Source organism: Sturnus vulgaris, chromosome 1, assembly GCF_052056855.1.
Source record: "Sturnus vulgaris isolate bStuVul1 chromosome 1, bStuVul1.hap1, whole genome shotgun sequence".
Classification (NCBI taxonomy): domain Eukaryota; kingdom Metazoa; phylum Chordata; class Aves; order Passeriformes; family Sturnidae; genus Sturnus; species Sturnus vulgaris.
Window position 1 is genome coordinate 4,496,820 of NC_142243.1, and position 21,485 is coordinate 4,518,304.

General features: G+C 44.5%; 2 protein-coding genes across 3 annotated transcripts in view; one reads left to right on the top strand and one right to left on the bottom strand.

Annotated features, from left to right (window-relative positions):
- DLEC1 (DLEC1 cilia and flagella associated protein) overlaps nt 1-11,837 on the top strand; it is a 34,243-nt gene extending 22,406 nt beyond the window's left edge. The window contains exons 28-38 of one of the 2 annotated variants that reach the window (XM_014873650.2): nt 55-125; nt 763-980; nt 1,961-2,095; nt 3,341-3,463; nt 4,446-4,540; nt 4,629-4,713; nt 5,241-5,450; nt 6,350-6,511; nt 7,453-7,606; nt 8,199-8,319; nt 9,933-11,837. In XM_014873650.2, the coding sequence (XP_014729136.2) occupies nt 55-125; nt 763-980; nt 1,961-2,095; nt 3,341-3,463; nt 4,446-4,540; nt 4,629-4,713; nt 5,241-5,450; nt 6,350-6,511; nt 7,453-7,606; nt 8,199-8,319; nt 9,933-10,041 (1,483 nt within the window). In that variant the 3' untranslated portion in view covers nt 10,042-11,837. Of the gene's footprint in view, nt 1-54; nt 126-762; nt 981-1,960; nt 2,096-3,340; nt 3,493-4,445; nt 4,541-4,628; nt 4,714-5,240; nt 5,451-6,349; nt 6,512-7,452; nt 7,607-8,198; nt 8,320-9,932 lie in introns of those variants that run through there. The other variant, XR_015799258.1, reaches the window with a different exon arrangement.
- ACAA1 (acetyl-CoA acyltransferase 1) lies at nt 10,908-20,489 on the bottom strand. The gene is made up of 12 exons (XM_014873741.2): nt 20,273-20,489; nt 19,487-19,580; nt 19,154-19,211; nt 18,277-18,356; nt 17,792-17,834; nt 16,232-16,330; nt 15,744-15,824; nt 13,975-14,165; nt 13,712-13,891; nt 12,892-12,947; nt 12,272-12,417; nt 10,908-11,992 (listed from the first exon to the last, which is right to left on the bottom strand). The coding sequence occupies exons 1-12, from the start codon at nt 20,456-20,458 to the stop codon at nt 11,917-11,919; spliced, it is 1,290 nt and encodes a 429-aa protein (XP_014729227.1). The 5' UTR covers nt 20,459-20,489; the 3' UTR covers nt 10,908-11,916.
- Nucleotides 20,490-21,485: the final 996 nt, after the last annotated feature.

Sequence of the window (21,485 nt, forward strand, 5' to 3'; positions counted from 1 at the left end):
GATTTCAGGCACTTCTGTTCTCTGCATGCACTGACAGCAAGGTTCCCTGTCCAGGTTTGGCACTCGAGTCTCAGGAGGGTCCCCTGTGCTTCGGAGGGTCCAGCTCAACAATCCCACTCCCTTTGGTAAGGATGGCTTTGCACAGCAAACATTGATGCTTTCGTTGGGTTCCTTATAGATATAAAAGTAGAAGGACCCATTAATATGTTAATTAACAGGCATACTTGTTTCCTAATGAAGATGTCTTTAGTAAAAATAATACAAAAGAGTGACTCAGTGTGTTGCTATTATGCAATTGCACGTCCCACCTTGGTGTAGCTGAGTTTTCCTTCATAGAAATGGTGGAAATTCAGGATTTTCAATCCTGTTTTTATGAATTTCTCACACCACTAAGCTTGGTCAATCAGATGTGCTACCTGCCTTTTACTGGCATCATCTGGCTCTTCTGTTTAGTTTTTTTAGTTCAAGTGAAACTGTAAGCTTTTCAGAGCAAAGTTAATCACCTTTTTTTTAATTATACTAAATCCATTTGTTTAAACAAAATACTCATAATTTATTTTTATTATAGTTTAGCACATAGAAAGTGGCCAAACTATAGCAAGCTCTTAAATCATTTTAGTTTACAGCAAACATGGGAAGATTAAGAGATACGCTTTAATACCAATCCAGTTGCCAGACACAAATTTGTTATTCTGGTACCAAGTAAGCCACGAGTCCTCTCACTGACTAGAAATAATTGTTCTTTTTTCCTTTCCCATTCAGACATCCGCCTGGACTTGGAAGTTTACCACCAAGAGCCAGATGATGAGAAGCTGGTGGACCTGTTGGTGCTCTTTGGATACCCTTTTCCTCCTGCAGATATGACTGGAAACGAGACTGCATCAAGTGGTAGCACCTCAGAGTCAGAGGTCGTGTTGAAGCTGGATCCAACTGCCATTCCCTGTGGAAGCATTCATCCAGCTTTGGAAACCATGGATGAGGTCAGCTCTTAGGCTGTTTCTTATACTGCTGCTGAGATACATGATGGGTTTTTTGGCATGAAAGGTTGAAAACAATAACAGGAGATAGAACTTGTAACTAAGAGCTGGATTGTTAAAAGAAATGTCAGCTCCTCTCCCAGTCAAACACGCAATATGTGGGTAGGTGGCTGTGGGGATCAGCAGTCTGTTTCCAGAGTGAGCTATAAGCAATTAGCTCTCCTTAAAAGTGTTAAAAAAGCTAAAGAAATACTATTTTAAATACTGTCCCTGACAAACTATTGTCATTATTACATGAAAGAATTAAAATAACTAAAACTCCTTAATTTGGCTCTGCTTTTCTCATGGGTGCTTTCTGGTGTCAACATGTGCTGTAATCAGGGAGCAGAATCTACCCTGCAAATTTCAAATTGCAGCTAATGATATGGAGGTATTTATCCCAGTGCTAAAATTAGATTATTTCTGTTAGAATATTATAATATCTATTACACATGAAGTTTGATTATATTGTGGCAATTTACTGTCTTGAGGGGCTGAGAGTGATAGGGAGAAGGTATCCCCCAGGATATTGTATATTTCTCTGGCAAAAGCTTTACAGAAAAGATACTAAAATCACATTTTCTCTGCTTCAGCTCAGCATGCACAGTTGTTTTGAACACAGCTCTAACCTTTCTTGTGCACAGAGGGAACAGTACTGACCCAGAGAGCTGGTTTGGATAATGGACTAGAGGTGTCATAGTTGGGTGCTTCTCTAGGTAGAACAGGACCCAAGCATGCACATTTTCCAAGGAATTCAGGAGAGCTACTCTGTGGATGAGAAAATTAATGTACAGGACACATCCACGTGTCCAGCCCTTGTGCCAGAAAGAAACTGGAGCTGCTCGTGCTTCCTGACCAGTGCAGCAGTTCCCTGTGCACATCACTCACATTCCTCCCTTGCAGTGTAACAGTTTTAACCATTCCCCACCCCTGTGTCTCTGCAGCCTCCAGGTTCTGACAGCAAAAAGAAAGAAATCAGCAGTCAGGAGTCTACAGGGAAGAAAATTGTCTCTGTACTTATCCGACCTCACGTGGGGGTGCCTGCAGACAGCCCCTACTCCATTGCTCCAAAGCAGATAGTAAGCTTTTACATTTTCTTTGGGCTTAGATTTAGCACATTTTCTGCAGGGCAGAGGAGACAGAGAAGGAGAAGGAGGTAGCTTAGAGTTTGGTTTGAGGTAGACTCTACCAAACAGTGAAACATCAGGCTGGAAGGCTTTGGAGATGATTATGAGAAGAGTTTGCAAGGTCAACAGAAAATGTCCTGTGTACATCTGAGCAGTGAACTAATGACTGGACTTAAGTGTTAGTTGTACTCCAGAGTGACATCTCTGGTCTTCTCACTTGGGTTGGCGTGGTTAAATGTGGAAGTCATCCAGCCTGAAGCTTTGGAAACATGCAGAGCTGGAAGTGAGGCTTCTGGGAAAGGGGTACTCTGTACACAACTCTTGGATAAACCATTGTAACCCACAGTGCTTCACACAGGGCACAGTGTCACAATTCCTTAGGAATATAAAGTAAAGACAGAATTGGGAAGATGTAGTTATGAGTGACAGGGTTGCCCAAAACATCAGTGTGCCAATTTTATTTTAAAGTATTTTTTTGCCAAGGGTTTCAGTTACAAGTTAAAATGAGCTAAAGATTACATTTTAAAAAAATTATGACAGAAATGAAACTGCAGTCAGCCCTGAGGTGACTGAGGCTGAGAAAGGTCAGACAAACAAGTGCCTCACTGTGGAGGCAGCTTTTATGGGGGTGTAGCCAGCAGCAATATCAGGATTTAACCATAACCTGCATAATTCACCTAAAGAAAGCAGAATCTATTCAACCTGTAAATCCCAGAAAATCCACCACAGCTGGCTAGTGCATGTGATTACATTCCCTGCTGTCATGTAAAATTAAAAAATAGCAAAGGCTAAACTGAACTGTAAAATACTCTTAGTTCATACTTGTAACTCTTCAAAAAATGTTTCCTATATATGTAAGTTGTGGAATAATCACCTGAGGTAGCCAGGGAGTAAGAGTGGGCAGAATTGGGTATTTTTAAAAACAAACAAATGTGAATGTATGTTTGTGTACTTAGAGGGTTAGTCTGTGACTGTGTTTAAAATCTGTTGATGCTAAAAAGTGGCCACAGTGATATTTGCAGTTGAAGTAATTGTCAGTTTTGCTGTCACATCTTGGCATTTTCGTGCAAGCCTGAGCCCGTGCCCGGGGGATTTCATGCTGCTTGTGCAACTCAGTTTTGGCAGCTGAGTCCCGAGGGTTCTTGTGCAATCAGTTCCTGGCAGGTCCCTGCACTAAACGCTCTCTCCCGGCCGCAGGTGGTTCCAGGAGGTGGCAGCAGCGACGTTTACATCTCCTTCACTCCGCTCGTCCTCCCGGACACCGAGGCTGAGCGGCGTTGTGAAGGGGTGGTGCTGGGCTTCATGAGCCTGGACGACAAGGTAAACCGACTGTCATAGCAAGGCCAAAGGTAACTGGGGAATAGCGTTTCCCTTCCTGTAATTTATGTCCAGGCTGCTGTTACCTGGCCAGTCTGTGTAAACAGTCCTGTTCCTGCTATCCTCTACATCCTTCCTTAACCAGCGTTGGTCATCTGTTGCGTTTCACTTTAAGCTTGGAAGCATTCTGGGGTGGGAATGTCACCATCTTCTTGCATTGTCTAAGGCAGCAGACCCCAGACAAAAGTCCAGGGTTTGAAATGCTATCACAACATCAGGTTTTATTGATAACAATAGTTAACAATGGAAGTGAGAGTCAGGACTGCTGAGTCCTGTTCCTGGCTCTGCATCCACCTTCCTGTGTGAATTTGGACAGCATATCTCTCCTCTGGGAAACTTCCTCTTCAACAACTATTGATGTGAGGCTTGAATAGTTTTATGAATGGCTCAGCGATTCTCTGACATGAATTGTTGCAAAGGTGCAAGGTAACCTGAATGAATGATAATAGAATATTCAAAAAAACAACCCTAATAATCCTTATTCTTGAAGAAAGAAATGTAGAATAATAGAATCTTGGAATGGTAAGAGCTGGAAAGGACCATCCAGCTCCACCCCTCTGCCATGGACAGTGACATCTTTAACCAGAAAAAGCTGATCCACACTCCATCCAACCTGGCCTTGAATGCTTCCAGAGATGGGACATATCCACAGCTTCTCTGGCAAACCTGTGCCAGGGCCTCACCACCCTCAGAGTGAAGAATTTCTTATTAATGTCTAATCTAAACCTGCCCTGCACCTGTATCACCCACAGCCATTCAGAGTTCAGCTACTGCTCAGCCTCTGCAGTTCCATCCTGTCTTACAAACAGGCACTGCATTGCCAAGCAGAATCCTATTTTGGCTGACAGCCTCTCGGGCTCAAAGCAGCATTTCAGGTTGAGTGCTACCATTTCCCACATGGTTTCTGTTTCCATGTCGTTGCCAGCTTGCAAGGATGGTGCCCAGCAAGGTGCGGCGCAGTCAGGGCTATGAAGCTGCACCGTTCCAAATGCACATGGAGGCTGTCCTGAGGCATCCCCTGTAAGTCCCATCTGCTCACAGCTGGCACCCTCATGGAATGGGTCAGCCTGGGACAGGGCTGTGACCAGCCCTGGTTCTTTACACTCAGGTTAGAACTGGAGATGGATCACGACAGAGGAATGGTGTTTTATGCAGTGGCGAGTGATCTCCTGCCTGCTAGGCCTTTTTATGGAGTAAGTATTTCCCACACTGATGTATTTGGCTGCTTTGTATTGCTGTGCTGCTGGGAGAATTCAGAGCTGTGTGCACATGGCTTTGAAAATACATCCTAATCATCAGTAGCCTCATTTTCTATATTGCACATAACAAGATAGGGAACAAAAAAAGCACTACAAGTACTTATTACCCAGGAGTAAGAAAAGCTGAGCTCAGACAATGCCTGTTTTATTCCATTTTTTCTTTCATTGTAGGGGAGTTTGTAAGTAGAAAAATAAGTTCTGATTTTCAGGACGTAAAGGTCCAAAAGTAAAATGAGTCACTTCAGTTGCTGTGACCCTTGACATTCAAAAACTTAAACTTTATTGCGTTACTTTTGTTTTAATTTTTCACTCAAGAAATGTTGAATAACACAGGTAGAAAATACTGGGTTGCTTTGAGGTAAAATCCTTCCGATTCCTGCTGGTGCTCCATGACCAGACAGCACAACACAAACTTCTCCAGGGAGTTAAAACTGACCAGTTCTGAATCATTTCTCCCCCAGGTTTTAAGAGATGCAGTAATTACTCAGAGTTTGAAACTCATGAATTGTACCAAGGTTCCTCTGTACTTCAGGCTCTTTCTGTCTACGCCCTCTATGCCCTTCAGTCTCTCCAGTGCAGATCCCAAGAAGAGCACCAAAACATCCCACAGCAAGAAGGAGGAAAGGGAACAGCAACTGCAACATGTACTTTATCCAGAGCAAAACATGCTGGTAGGCTCAAAATAATAATCCTGTGCCAGAATAGAGAGTTTAGTAATTGGTGTGCTAGTGTGGCCCAGATGAACCACAGAAAAACACAGCCAGCATAGAAATCTCCCAGTTTCATGGGAAATGGCGGTGTATTAGCAAATGCTAATTACTGCCATTTTGCCTGCTATATTGCAGATGCAGATAATTTTTCTGCAAATAATCTTTTTCTGTTCCTGATGTGCTTTTCCCATCAACTCTGACCTGTTGCAAACTCCTGCAGAAAACCCTGTGGGGTTTGGAGCTCATTTAAATCAATAGCCATATATATGTTGGACAAATTAAAAGATTTCCAATGACTGCAGTCTTCCCTCATTTCCTTAAATTAGATGTAGCCAGTGCAAGGAGAGGAAAATTTGATTAGTTTTGGGTGTACAAATTGCATTAAAGGAAACAAAGTCCCAGAGTGGAGAATTAGGTAAGCTGCAAAGAATGAGTAACTATTGCATTTTTGAAGCGTGCTTCTCATTTTGCTGTGTTCATTTTGACATGGAGACACACACATCTCAATTCTGCATGTGTGGGAAGAGAGAGGATTTACATGTCTAAGACAGCTGTGGGAACATGGATTTGTGCCCTCAGGAACTGAAAACTTTTAGCTTGCTAGAGACTGTTTCTCCCCATGGTTCAGAGATCAGCTTTCACCTTTACAATCCATCTCCCTCTACTAGATTCATAGGAAATAGCTGTGTTTCTTTCTTTAATTGTATTGCTTTGTTCTAGTGGGAATTTGGCTGCTGGCATGACACCTTTGGGCTCCAGTGGGAAAATGTGTGTCTGGGCCTTTGTGCAATGTGTACTTTGGATTTCCTGCACACAGTGTTGTCTTATGTGATAGTTCATGGGAATTCCTCTTCCCACAGGTGAAAGTGTCATTCCATACAACTCAGAAGTTACTTAGGTATCAACACTTGCCAGAGACCCAGCTGCTTCCTGGATGCCAAGTGCTCCAGCTGGAGAGTGGAGAGAGAAAACTGAAGTTTAATCAAAATCTGGTCATTGAGCACAGTAACTCCACTACCCAGGTAAGGTCAGGACAGGATCTCTGAGCCCTGGGAAAGGGCTGTTTCAGCAGCATCTCTGACTCTGGTTAGGATTTACTCAGCCTTGAATTACAGGCACCTCTAGAGTAAATGAGGTCATCCACGTAAAGAAAATGGCTTTGAGGTTGCTCTCTGCAGAGATTAAAGGTGACTCCCAGGTGGGCTGTGCAGGTTGGGGTCACACCCTGGTGCTGGTACCCCAGCTCTCTGCATGGCAGGCCAGGTGACACTCAAAGGGCCACACACCCGGTCACAGGATGACTCTGAGACAGGGGTCAGGGCTGTCCCAGGGAGCAAGCCATGCCTGGGTCACCAGGCACTGCATCCTGCAGCACCCAAGGGCTTCTGAAAAGGCTCCTGAGTCCATTGAGCTCCTGCAGTGTGGTCAAAGCCCATGTGCATTTAAAGACTGATCCCTTCCAGTCAGAAATCTGTAACCCCCTTCCCAGCCTTCAGCATCCCAGTACACTGCAGGCACTTCTATTTTCTTTCATACCAGGTATTTCTGAGGCATGACCTGTGTGACACTGAGCACCATATCTAAGTTACAGTCAACTGAATCATAATCTTGGGCAATCTGCACAAACTGAATGACTCACAGTGGGCCATATACAGTCCTGAGGGACCAGGAGATGCTGTAATGTCTGCAACTTCAGAGAAAACCCTAAAAACAAATGAGAACGTTCACTCCGTGTTACTTCATTAAGACCACAGTGTCTGGTCTGAAAACCTGTCCCAAAAAATAACACACAAGCAACAACTTTATTCACTCAAGGCTGTAGAATAGGAATTTACTCTTTTGTGAAAGAACACAAAACAGTGATCCTTGATTCAGTGGTTGGGGTTAAGAACGATCCTGCTGGAGCAGGAATTACTAAAATGAGATGAGTTTTATTCTCTTTTCCCTTTCCCCTGTTTTGCAGCTGGTCCCAGTGACTGCCTACCTGACTGTTCCAGTCCTGGAGCTCTCCTGTGACATGGTTGATTTCCAGACCTGCTTTGTTGCTCAGACCAAGACAGAACACGTCTTCCTGTATAACTGGAGTGGCTGCAGAAGCTACTGGACTGCTTTGCTGGGTATTCTGGTTTTGCAATCGATTTCCTTGTTACAGAGTTTCACTATTCAGTGTTTTTATTAAGACTGCATGCAGTCAATATAGGGCCAATATGTGATGATCTTGGGTGTAAACATCTGTGGTCTGCTTTTGTGGGCTAATGTGGGCTTTTCCTCTCCCTTTTTTGACATTATTGTACTGATATTGATACAGTACTGATTTCAGCAGTTACTCCAGATCTAACCAAAATATGGAGTATCAGCCCTCACAATTCTTGGGACATGCTCTGCTCATTTATAAATCAGTCCTGAAAGGCAACAAGAACCAGTGGCTCCTCATGGGTTCAGTTTGAGCATGAGCCTAATGCTGTTAATAACAGATGGGCTCCAGAGGATCAGGGCCTTATTATTTCAAGGTGGAGACCACTGATCACTGTCCTTGATTGGAGGATGAAAATAGAGTCTGGGCACATGCACAGAAACCCTCTGACAGTGTGAGACATTATTTATTAGTTGCTCAGCAAAGAGGTGCATTGCCATGAGTACTACTTGCTGCACACACTTACACAAAGGGTCTTGTATGGCTTTGTTTGATATTTTCCCCTTCCACTGCAGATGAACAGAAAAGGCCTAAGGACATGGAAGTATTTTCCATCTTCCCAACTAAAGGCGTTTTGAAGGCACGAGAAGGGGAGGCACCTACTAGAGAGATTCTGCAGATCAGCTTTACTGCAAGGTACAGTTAACAGGACTGAACTTGTGCTGTTCACAGAAAGCTGGGGTTGTTCAGCCTGGAGAAAAGAAGGCTCTGTGGGGAGCCTCAGAGTCCCTTCCAGTGCTTAAAGTGGCTCCAGGATAGCTGGAGAGGGACTTGGAACAAAGGCCTGGAGTGATAGGACAAGAGGCAATGGCTTCACACTGCCAGAGGGTGGGGTTAGATTAGAAAGAACTTCTACATTGTGAGGCCTTGGCACGGGTTGTCCAGAGAAGCTGTGGCTGCCCCATCTCTGGAATTGTTTTAATGCCAGGCTGGATGAAGCTTTGAAGAACCTTCTAATGGAAGGCTTCCCTGCACAGGGCAGGAGCTTGGAACAAGAAGCTTTGCTGTCTCTTCCAGCCCAAAACATTCCATGATTCTATGATAACCCAAAGACTTTAATTTCTTTGTTCTGATTAAAGACATACAACTCCTGTAAAAAAAAAAAAATCATTTTCCGTTATGAACTATTTTTGGAGGTTATCACATGGTGGCAGGAAGTTAAAATAAGTCTGTCTCAGTGATTTCAGTGAGCTCTGAAAACTGATGACAGGGAAATTTCAAACAAACTGTAGGTGAATTATTGTTACAACTTCCATCTCCTTGGAACACAATCCAGTGATTTCCATCACTGAAGTTACTGATATTGCAGTGGGATGGAGCCTTGAGCAGCTGCACTTAACTGTCCCTATTTAGAGGAGCATGGTGGACCAGAAGCCTCCCCAGCCTCCTGACTGTCATAATTTTTCTGGAATTCTGCTGAATGTGCCTGAAGCACTTCTTTCTGTCTGACAAATACGCTAATCTGAAAATGCCTGGAAATACCAGAAAGCAAAGATGTTGCTGTATTGCAGCCAGCTCATCTGTGGGGCTCCATAGGAAGAATTCCCAACACAGCAGAGTGTGGGATCAATGCGGCATTAGGAGATAATTATATGCAAACTGTGCTGTTATTTTAATAATTAGTGGTCTTTCTGCAGGGGAATTGTTTTATGAGAAGGAAAAAACAAACACTGTCTGGCAGAACAGGCATTTGCCTCAGGCTCTTACAACAGCTGGCACTTGGACACAGAGAAGTCCTTCACAGGAACAGTCTCAGGAGCACTGAGTGGCATTAGCCTTGGGCAAGTTATGCTCTTCAACTTGGTGCAAAACTAGAGTTGTTGTAAACCTTTTTGATGTTAATTTACAATTTGGACTCCACTACCTGCCCCTTGTCTCAGAGGAGTGACAGAAACTTTTCCTTTCAAACTTTGTTGCAGGGAGCAGTTTTCACATCAAGGCAGTGCAGGTGTTTGCTCACAGCAGAGCTTCATTTCATTTATTCATCTAAAACAGAATTTCACAAGTAGGATGATATTCTCATTCTTTCAAACATGAATCCAATGTCTTCAAGCACAGACCTGAACATTCTTTTCAAACACCAAGTAATTTCTACCCATGGAACACAACCCTAGGGACTTGGCACTAACATTAGTGACCTGTGCTTGTGACTTGGAGCCATTCTTAGGACACCATTCTCCCCTTTTCATCTCATCCCTAAACACAGGACTGCATGTAGCTCTAACTGAACCTTTTGCTGTGCATTTTAGGAGCAAAACTGACTATGAAGCTATTGTGATCATTTCTGGAATGCTGGAAGAGAAGCCTTGCAGGCTGTACCTCAGAGGGCAAGGAGTTCATTGCAGGAAGGTGCATTAAGCAGGACAATGCAGGACAAATGTCAAGGTAACAGGTTGGATGCAGATGTGCCAGCAGCTGAGCCTGTATTTTCATCTACTCTTGTTTTAGTGAGGACTGGAATTTTAGCAGAATGAAAATTTAGGTTATGAGGAAAGAAATTCTCATGGTACCTTCACCAGTTGTAGTCCCATTCTGTACTGATACTTTTATTGCTGTGATAAGCTTAGCTTTAGGCACAGAACAAAGTTTTAAATAGCAAAGCAGCTGTGTAAGTCAGGCCAAAGCCCTCTGCAGAGCCCAGCATGCCTTGCATTACAGATGAAGACTATTCATACCTTAAAGCAGCTTTTGTTTTGCCTCATTTATTTGTTTGACATTAAAATGGACATTGACACTTAATAAAAGCAAGAATTGGTGAATAGTCCAGCAGTCCCCAGGCTGTTTTCTCAGCGCCTTACATGAAAAGGGGAAGAGCCAATTTTCCCTGGTCTCCTTGGAAAATTACCAACCTGTGTGTTTCATCATGCTTGGGCCTTGAGAACATCCCCATTAGCAACAGAGGGAGGAACCCTTCTTCCTTTTCATTCTTTCCCCCCACATGGTTCCCATTTACTCTCACTTCTCTTTAAATTATTTTAGTATTATTTTAGCTAAAGGTCACTGGAATTCCCTCTTCTGAGTCTGTTAAATTTTTCCACTCCCATTAAATAAAAGGCTTTTGCTAATGGCTCATTATCCCCTCTAAATAATTCAATTTTTGGCTCTAACACACGCCTGTGTGATTGCTGGGTGAGACAGGCTACGGCATGGGATTGTGAAAATATCAAAGAGCTCTAACTCATCATGACCTTCAACTAAAAATCATCATAAAAAGGAAACAAATGTATTGCAAGAACCCAATTGTATTGTTAAGTGCAAAAACAAAAGTCAGGACAAAGAACTTCAGTTTGTTACAAATTTAAAGCAGCAATGAGTACATTTCTTTTTCAATCTGAGTTTCAGTGATCTTCCTGTTCAGACAAGAGAAGAAATAAGGGATTATGAAAGACACAAGAAGGAACATGTTTGTATTAGCACTGCAGGACTGACCTATGACTGGTCTTCATGTAGTGCTTGCAGTAAATGTAATGCTGCAATTTGCTTTATATTAGGTAAGTAAATATGATTAAACACAAGATTGTCCTTGGAGTCACACAAACTGATAACTCACATTGTTAAAGAAGGAATGGCCACATCCAAATCCTGGCTTCTAGCAACTGAACAGAACCTTTCCATTCAGGCATTTCCTGTGGAAATTATGTTCCAGTCCTTCCATTTTCCCCCACTGGAGGCTTCAGAGCAGCTCCACCAGCAGCAAGCTACAGTGTAGGGACAATTTAAGACACAGACAACTTCTAGCTGGGTTAGGACAGACACAGTTCTAAGAAAAGGCAAGGATGTCAAAGTCTTTGCTTCAAAACAAGCTCTTTTAAACTTGTTACAAAATGATGAAATCTTTTAAGGAAATACTGGAGAAGTCTTTACATGTGGACATGATGTCTTCATTTTGAGTGACTCTTTTTGCCAATTTGTCATACAAAAATACTGTCCCATGAACTGTTTCGCTCTGGTAACATTCACAGAATAAAGAGATTAAATTAAAAATATTCATTCTTAATCATCACACTAGGGCCTGTAGTTGAATTTCAGCTGAGCTAATTTCTTCTGTCAGGAAGCCATATGCCAGTTTTACATTTCCTCACCTTCACAGAGCTGCACCTTTAATTCTACTTCACAATTTCTGCCTAAAATTTGTAGATCTAGTAACAAATCCCAGAACCCACTTGATTTCAGTGGCAATCACTTGCTTTGCCTAGGGAAGGCAGAGGGAGCTGTGGTGGTGTTGTGTGGAGCTCAGTTCCCGGGGTACTCAAACACGGCTGCAGCACCCATGCCAGTTCCAATGCACATGGACACCACTCCGTATGCTCTGAAATAAAGAACACGTGGAATTAAGGAAAAAGACAACTTAGGTTTACATCATCCAGGGGAAAAAAAACAAGAATACAATAAATTTGAGCTTTCTACTGCTCTCCTGTTTCACTTGGGTTCAAGTTCAAAGCCATCCATGCAATGGACAAATTTAACCCAAAGGGACAGTTACCTCATCCAAAGGATGGAGAAAGCTTAACCCAAACTGCTCATCCCCGAGCCTGGGGGAGTGCACACCCAGCAGGTGCGAGGCCAATGCTGATGGCTCAGCACTCACCTCTTCCCTCTGCGCTTCAGTTCATTGAGCAAAGTGACGACCTGCCGAGCACCAGTACAGCCCAGGGGGTGTCCCAGTGCTATGGCTCCACCCAGGGGGTTCACCTTCTCCATGGGAATGCCCAGCTTTTCAACACAGTACACAGCCTGGAAAGACACAGGGAATGATTTCATGGAGATGCTCTTATCTTCCTTAGTTCTCAGCTCTCCTCTTCCAGGTCAGAAGCCTGACTCCAGCTAGACCATCATTCTCAGGAGAATGGAGTGCAACAAGGCACAGAAGTGAGCTAAAACCGTCCACTTCATCTCAAACTGAGCCCACACACATTCAGACAGACAACCTGACAATAAATCCCTGGTGAAACAGATGTTGCAAGTTGGTATGAGAGGACAATAGCTAATTGTTTCTTAGTGGACTTTTTCTAATATTAAGCTGTATAAGCAATGCCCTGCTCATTTTTATTTGAAGGAAAAGGAAAACAGAAAACAGTCTGCACATGTTATTAACATTTGGCTGAAGATGTAATATGTGGAACAAGTTAAAAATCTTAACCTGAAGACCAAGCTGAAATACACTCAGTTGCCAAGCAATGCAGCAACACAAACATGATCCTCACTCACCTGACTTGCAAAGGCTTCATTAATTTCATATATATCAATGTCATTCAAAGTTAGACCTATGGGCCAGAAAAGTCAGCAGTTAAAAGGAGGTAATTTTGCCTCATAACTGTATCAAAGAGTAATTGCCTGACAGCCTCCCTCTGTGAATTCCAGTTCTCCTCCATCTAAAAAAGAGGAACCTCAGCTCCACGTGGGGTATTTACACTTGAACAAGTTTATGTACAGCAGTGCCTAAAGATTGCAAAACATCACAGTTCATGGTATTGTGTCACTGAGTCTGCCAAGTTTCCTCAGATTAAGTGTGATTTCTCTGCAGAGGGATTAAGGATTGAAGGGTATTTGGAGAGTAAAAGATAAAAGCTACAGGCAGGCATGTGACCACAGCCAGGCCAGGCTAAATCAGCTCATCAGCTACAAAAGCTGTTTAACCCAATGAATGTGGTAAAAAACCTAAGTAAGATGGCAAAATTGTAAAGAAAAAAACATCAAAAACCAAACAAAACTACCCCCTACACATTGGTCATAATAAAGAAGGGAAAACAGCACTAAGTGAACACTTGTCACATGTCAACTCTTGTTGAGCCTGTGCAGGGATTTACTCCTGAGTTTCTCAAAGGTGAGTGAACAACAATTTACACACCAGTACAAGGGGAAAATGTTGCACCAATCTGAAACAGGACCTCTTTTAAGGTTTCAGATTTAATTTCACTGTTCCTGGGGCCAACAGCTGCACATGCTTGAATAATATAACCTTAAATCGCAGCCCAAGGAGTCTGACTTGCTTGTGCCCAGCACTGCCTGAATGACAGGTGGTTCTCACCTGCCTTTTCCACAGCAACAGGGATGGCATAGGCTGGCCCTATGCCCATCACATCAGGTGGGACCCCCACCACAGCAAAGGATCTCAGCACCCCCAGCACCGGCAGTCCCAGCTGCGCTGCCTTGGAGCGTTTTGCCAGGAGAACAGCAGCTGCTCCATCGCTGACCTGGCTGGCATTCCCTGTTGGAAGAGATCTATTAGCATGCTTTTTGTTCTAGGACAGGGAGGTAAACCAGAGGAACAGCACAAACGTAACAGCTGACCTGCTGTAGTGCTTCCATCCTCTTTGAAGGCAGGTTTCAGCTTTGCCAAACCTTCCAGTGTCGTGGAGGGCCTGATCCCTTCATCTTGCTGCACAATGATTGTTTTTTTGTTGCCCTCAGCATCTGCAACAGTGGTCTTCACTGGAACAATCTCAGTTTTAAACAGTCCCATCTGCTGGGCTTTTGCTGCTCTGGTATAAAAAAGAATATGAAGGGTTAAAATATTTTGAAGGTGAACTGCAGGAGAACTAAAGTGAAGAAAAGCAGAGAATGAACTAAGGTAGGATTTGGTACTTCATCACTGAGTGGTGGTCAAGATAACAGGCAAATTCTTATTTCTATTCATGGGAAGACAACCTTTTCATCTCTGCATCAACATTATGGGCATTGTCCCCAAATCTGGGTAACAGGACCACTCATTTCAGAGCAAGATCCCCATTCTGTTCCCATCAACACCTCTGTGCCTAACTGACCACTCCCAGCCCCCAGCATGAAGTTTTATTTGTCCAGGAGTACAGCCACATCACAATTGTAAGAGAATACATGAACCCTGAACTAGCAGCACTCAACAACTGTCATGCCCAGGCAGAATACAATTAACTAAACCAGAATTAACTCAAGTCATGTAGATTTAACCTATCAACAAGATATTTTAAAAGCCTTCAAAGCAGAGCTTATTTATATTTACCTTCCAGAGGTGAATCCTTCACAAAGAATACAAATTGGACACTAAAAGCTTGTTTCATCACTTTGCACTTTTACCAATAAAATTAAAATATTCAATGCTCCCAGGTAAGTGGGAATTGGAGCAAAGTGGTAAAGGACAGGTCGGTAACTCCACAGACATCCTGAGACCAAGGCCAGAAAGTCACCCCTTTCCTCATGTGAGTGTGAGGATCACATTCACATACCCTTTTGGTTATCTGTTCTATGGCAGTGAGAAAGGCTGGCATGCCAAGTTCCCTGAGCAGCAGGGCCGGAATTTAAAGGTTAACTACCCTGTGCAGTGGCTTCCTGTGTTAGATAAATAACTGGACCAAGCTGATGCTTAAACAGAGCTCTGAAAGCAAGTTTAACTCTTTGAAGGCAGAAACTTTATCACCTGCCACTGCTCTGCCAGTACAGCCCCATGGATTCTGGGGTCAGTTGACTTTGGCAGTGATTTAAGCCAAGAGGAAGGTGATCAGAGGTAGGACTGGACTCACTCAGAGCCAAGCAGCTGCAGTGAGGACAAGCCACTCTTCTCACAAGCTCAGCAGTTCTCTGTGAACAGCCACACTCAACTATTCCTTCATGGGAAAGGCTCCCATGTTCAGGTTCCAGTGCTGCTGAGCCAAAGCCACTATGAAAATACCTCACCACACACTTGTTACAGAAACGTCCCTGAGGGTCTGTCATAGAAACACAGAATGGTTTGCGTTGAAAGGGACCTTAAAGATTGTCCAGTTCCACTCCCACTGCCATAGGCAGGGACCTTTGGATGCTGAAACAAGCAGAGCACTCACTGTTCAGCATCTGTGTGATACTTGTGTGAGGTCAGTCACACAATGCCAGTACAGCTCTGGACTCCAGTTCCCTCATCACACACAACCCTGCACAGGCACTGAATTTTGGTCAGACACCCTCAAGCTTCTTTGCTCCCTATTAAGGACCAGAAGGCAACACAAAGGCTGTACTTCACCAGGAAGTAGCACTGTGTTTTCTAGCTGTACTTATTTCTTAACTAAAAGGTTAAAAAACCCAAGCAGACTAGCAAAAAAAGCATTTACTTTTGTTGGGAAGCCAAAGCAAAGGCATCTTGCTTCTTCCGGGAAACTCCAAACTTCTCTGCCACGTTTTCTGACGTTATTCTGGGGAAAAAACATCACAGAGTTAATCAAATTACACATCTAATGGAGCTGCACTTGGCTTCTACAAAGATAACACGAGGTACAAGCAATGGCTTTAGTTTGAAAGCCAACTGCTGCATTCTCAACTTAGAACTGCTGGCAAAAGCTAATTTTGAATCAAATCTAGCACCAGAACAAGGTTCAAATCTGATGTCCTTGCTCAACAAGCCACTGATCTTAAGACAAGAAAACCTTTGATTAGAGTTGGTGATTTCCCCTCATTTTACATCATTAATCTTCCACCACAACCAAGGATGCCAACACACACGGCTCCAAGCTCACCACATTCAGACTGATTTGCAACTATGGTCAATGACGAGACAGAGCAGCTATAAAACCCTTAAACTGTGGGAAGGGGAAACACTTACCCCATAGGAATAAGGCAATCTCGAGCTTTGGGGTTATCCATCATGTTGGAACTGATATCACCAGGGTTATTTGCACTTCTGAGGGACATTGTTTCCACACTAAACATAAGAAAAATTTGAATTGCTCCATTAAGACTGATCAAAACTCAGTATCCTGACAACATGCTTTTCTATTATCAGAAACACAGCTGCTAATTAGGAACTGGCTGAGGCAGAAGCTCTTTAATCATCAATTTAAGAATTATCATGAAATGAAAACAGATTGTGAGATTCAATTGGTTCTGGCTTTACTAGAACAGGATACCAATGTCACCAGTTAATTTCTTGTGTTTCTACAGCTAGGAAGGAATTGCTATGATTCTGGCACATTTGTTCTCAAACATAATGAGGTCCAAGGGCTGGAGTCTTCAGTGAGATTGTTAACAGACATAAAAAATATCACTCAGATCTTAAGAACAGGTTGGCAGTAGAAAAAGAAGTATTGAGCAAATCATGGCAAAGATTTCAGTGAGTTGCACCATTTGTGTTTTGCAATACAAAGGATTTCAGACATGGATTCCACAGGGTGCAATCTTTGACCCACAAATTCATTAACACATTGAAGATACTCAAATTTACTGCAGAAATACAAAGCCATCACTTAAGACTTGGAAGGCTTTATAAGGTCAATCTAGTTTATGAAGACTACAAATGGGAAGAAGGTTTGAATTCTATTCTGCACCACACAAACACCTTCATGAAGAATTAATAACAAAGAAACTACTCCTGGAAAATGAAAGGCAAGCAGAAATTAAGGCAGCTAATAGTAAGTGCTATAAGCAATTTAAACTAGCTCTAAGGTGGGACACTCCATCACTGACTTCAGCTCCATCTACTCCTCAAGGAAGGCATAGGACTGTGTTTTAAGTAAGAGAAATCTCAGTTATTGTCTTTTGTGTTTTCATCCAGGGTTTCTCCACTCTTTGTAAGAGTGAAACTTGGGATAAACTCAGCTCCCCAAAGCTAGTTGTAACTTATGGATTGCATGTCTTCATGGAGGACCCTGCAGGGCAGAGGCCAGACAGCTTCCCACAACAAAACCCAGTGTCTGGCACACCCGGGGGTGCAAAGGCCATCAGTCCCTTTAAGCACAACATCTTGGTGGACATTACTGTGTGCAGGAATAATTAATGAAATATTAGAGTCATCAAGCTATAAAAAAAGAGAAACCCGGTATTTCAGCCTCAGGATTACTGAATAGTTTTTTTCACTCCTTCTTCTGAAGTCAATGTGTATGTGGTCACTAGCATTTCCCCAAAACCAACCTAATGTTTACATAATCCTCCAAAAAATAAACACTGCTTGTGATATTAGGACTGAAGTACAGAACAGATCCTGTAAGTCTGCAGAACACTCATTAGCACACATAGGATATTAATTTCTTCATCCAAGAGAGCTGCTGGTCTTTCAAGAGGCTAGTTAATTGGAGATTAGCTAAAAAGCTAATTATGGCAGGCTATTGCACAGGGACAGTGTTACCTTCAGGAAGCCTAAGCAAGCACTATGAAAATACTTCCTTACCCACAGGCCAAGCCAATGTCATACGATCCATTTCGGATGCCACCTGTAACAGCAGTGCATAAATATTCTTACTGTCATCAGGAGCAAAAGCATTTCCAGCCCAGCTGCAGTTTCCAAACACCTGAGCACCCAGTTCAGCCAAATGGGCATTTCCTCACCTTCTGCCTGCCAGAGTGAGAGCCAGGCCAAGGAGCTGATGGGGCTGAGGACTAACATGGGGCCAGAGAGAACTGGAGGGACCCTACTGGAAGCTGCCTGATATGGAGGTGATAGTGGAACTTATCCCCAGAAAACCAAGTTACTTCTCTAGGGATAAACTCGGCCACTCAAGGATATAGAAGCATTTAGCTAACACCACACTGAAAATTCCCTACAGCACAAGACATGATCACTGTTTTACTGTTCAGAGAGACTGGAGGACAGGAGCAACGAGCCCTTGGGGTGGGACAAGCATTGACTCGGATGCCAGTGCCCACAACACGTACCAGCTATGTTGATAATGGCCTGTAGCCCGGAGGAGCACTGCCGGTTCACACTGGAGCATGGCACTGTCTCTGGAATACCACTGGAAAACAAGACAGTGTTGGCAAAGACTCAGTGATAGAAACCAAAAACAACCCAAAGCTCTAAAGAGTGCATTAATCCACTTGATTAAACTTTAACCCCCAAGTTCCAGGCAGATCACTTTGTCCATTTCTTGATCTATTTGGTCCTGCACCAAGCAAAAGCCAAGTTCAAAGATAATCTCCTCACTTCATTTGCAAGTGGTTCCAAGTGCTGTCTCCCCATAGGTCTGTCTTCAGAAGGTGCTCTGTAAGCAAGGCCCTCTCCTGGAGATCCTGAGCTCTGACCCAGGCCAGAAACCCAGAAAAGCTCTGTAATATTCATAATTTTGGCGGGCTGTGCCTAAACCTCTCTAAAGTGGTAGTTGTGCAGTGACTGACAGAAGCAAACAATGGCAACAGAAACTGACTGAAATGTTTGGAATCTGGGATCCAGCTCAGTAGGAGCAATTGACAGCACTGGGCAATAACAGAAAGATCTGAGCCCATCCATGGTTTTTGGACTAGACACAGCAGAGAGATGTACAGCCTCACAGAGAGTACAGCTGAGAGCCCACAAAACATCATGTCCCTTTCAGAGGCCCAACACAGGCAGCACAAACAGATTAAACTGCTTCACCTGCCTCCCTGTCTCTTTGCCATCAGCATTCTCCGAGTGACTGATCAAAGTCCAGTTTCTAGGCAAAGGGTGATTTGCTGTAACTCCTGGGAGTGCATGAGTCTCACTGCAATCCCTGACCCTGTGCTACTCCATGGTCCAAGGAGGAGAAGAAGAACCTCAGTCTGGCTGAGAGCTTACCTTAGAAACTGTGCAACTCTTGCAATCAAGGCACCAGCTCCAGGCTGCAGCACATTCCCTGAGTGCAAAGACACAATTCCAGTTAATTGGCTGCATTCCTCTCATAGGCATTGAAGGGATGTTCCCACCACCAGATCAGAGCCCCACCACCAACAGGACAGGCATGAAAACCTAATGTTACACACTAACCCCTTCCAGCCCCATAAGACTTGTGAGTATCCCACAGGACAGGAGGAGTCTGTCCCCCACAGCTGTCCAGACCAGGAGTTTCACCAGGCAGAGGTGTCACTCACTCACTCACTCACTCACTCACTCACTCACTCACTCACTCACCCACACAGATGTCTCCCAGGACCTCAGGACGGAGGTTGACATCCTGAAGCACAGCTGTCATCACAGCAGCCAGCAGCTCATCGGGTGTCGTGTCCTAAAAGCACAAGGCATCAGCACCACCAGTGAACACCAGTAAGTGCCCTGTCACCAGTTCAGCATCAGAGGCTGGCCAGTGCTGCTAAAGCAGCTTTACTCCACTTCTCAGCTCACAGGGGTTGTTGTTCTCCTACCACAGCAGAATTACCTGGATGTTTTTACCCCAGCTTTCCTTCAGGCACTGTAACACACACGCTGCTTTCTCACCTTCCTTGGATTTATAGGAATATGCTCTGCAGGGCCTTCAAAATCACACAGCTACAGAGATACAGTCACAGATACGTGACAAGACCCAGCAACTGGAGCCACTCCATTTATTTTGTGAAACAGGAGTGACCACTCAGCTGGTGGGAAGCACCGCCAGCATGAGGAGACCTATTTGGAAGGATGACAAGGAACGAGCACCCTTTGGGGTCGTCCTGGCACCGCGTTCTTTCCCAGGACTATATGGATGCCACCCAGGGAGAACCAGGTCCGTACGAGCTGTGCAGGTGAGGGACACGCCGCGGCTGCTCCGTGTGACAGGGCAGGTGACAGCGGGCTGTGACTGCTGCCCGGGCTGCCAGGGGAGCTGGAGACCGCTCGGCACAATGCAGGGATCCAACACCCAGGCGAAGAAGGGGGTACCCCTTTCCCAAGGGGATGCCGAGCACCTGTGGGGACAGGCGGGCAGCCTCCCCGGGCCCGTACCTTGAAGCCGCCGCGGCGGGCGCGGCCGATGGCGGTCCTGCGGCCGTGCACCACCACCACGTCGTCGGGGCTGTTGGCCCGCGGCGGGCCCCCGGCACAGGGCACGGCCCTGGGGGTGGCCCCCGGCCCCGGAGCGGCCCCGGCCAAGTGCCCCAGCACCAGCTGCGCCCGCCGCGCCGCCGCCATCTTGTCACTGCACGGGCCCGTACTTTGCCTGTCCCCGCCCCCTCATTTGCATACTTGGCAATGGAGAGGGTCTCATTTGCATGTACACGCCCCTTTCATTTGCATGGTCACGCCCCCGGGGCTAAACCGCGGTCCGACGCCAACAAAACCAAGATAAATACAAAATAAAGGGGGGAAAACGGAAAAACAGGAGGGGAAAAGGGAAGAAAGGAAAACAAGAAAAACAGGAGGGGAGAAAAGGACAAAAGGAAAGTAAGGGAAAAAGGAGAGGGAAAAAAGGGAAAAAGGGAAAAAAGGGGGTACAAGGAGAAACAAAATAAGGGAAAAAAAGAAGGGAAAGAGGGCAGACAAGGAGAGGGAAAAAAAAGGGAAAAAAAGAAAGGGAAAAGGGGGGACAGGGAGGAAAAAAATAAGGGAAGAAGAAAAGGGACAAAGTGGGGACAAGGAGGGGACAGGAATAAGGTAGAGAAAATGGGGAAATGGGGGAGGAGTGAAAAAATGAAGATGAAATAGAAATAAAGAAAAACACTCAAAATTTTAAAATAAAAATAAATAAATTAAAAGAAACGACAATTAAGTTTAGAAGCACAAAAGCCTGTGCATTGGGAGTCCAAGGTGGAGCGTCAGGACAAAGGGGCATGCAGGACCATCGGCTCAGAGAGCTGCACAAATCCATCTGTTCCAGAAAATCCCAGGAACCAACAGATCTTTGTCACCCCCTGGCCCTGGAATGGTCACCCTAAGTGCCCCCCTGTGCCCCCCATCCATGCTGGGAACTGCCCTGTTGGGAAGGGGCTGTACTGGTGAGCAGGGCACAGGCAATAGAAATGCAGGTTCATGGAATCATTAAGGTTAGAAAAGACCTCTGAGATGATCGAATCCAACCACGTTCACCACCAAACCACATCCCCAAATGCCACATCCCCACGCCTTTTGAACACTTCCAGGGATGGTGATTCCACCACTCTCCTGGACAGCCTGTTCCAGTGTCCTGCTCCAGCCCACCCCCGAAAGGAATTAATTTCTC

Coding starts and splice junctions, on each gene's coding strand:
- ACAA1 (XM_014873741.2), bottom strand. CDS start 20,458: ATGGCGGCGGCGCGGCGGGCGCAGCTGGTGCTGGGGCACTTGGCCGGG. Junction 13,892..13,974: donor GGATGGAAGCACTACAGCAG/GTCAGCTGTTAC, acceptor CTCTTCCAACAG/GGAATGCCAGCCAGGTCAGC. Junction 11,993..12,271: donor CTGAAGCGCAGAGGGAAGAG/GTGAGTGCTGAG, acceptor TCTTTATTTCAG/AGCATACGGAGTGGTGTCCA.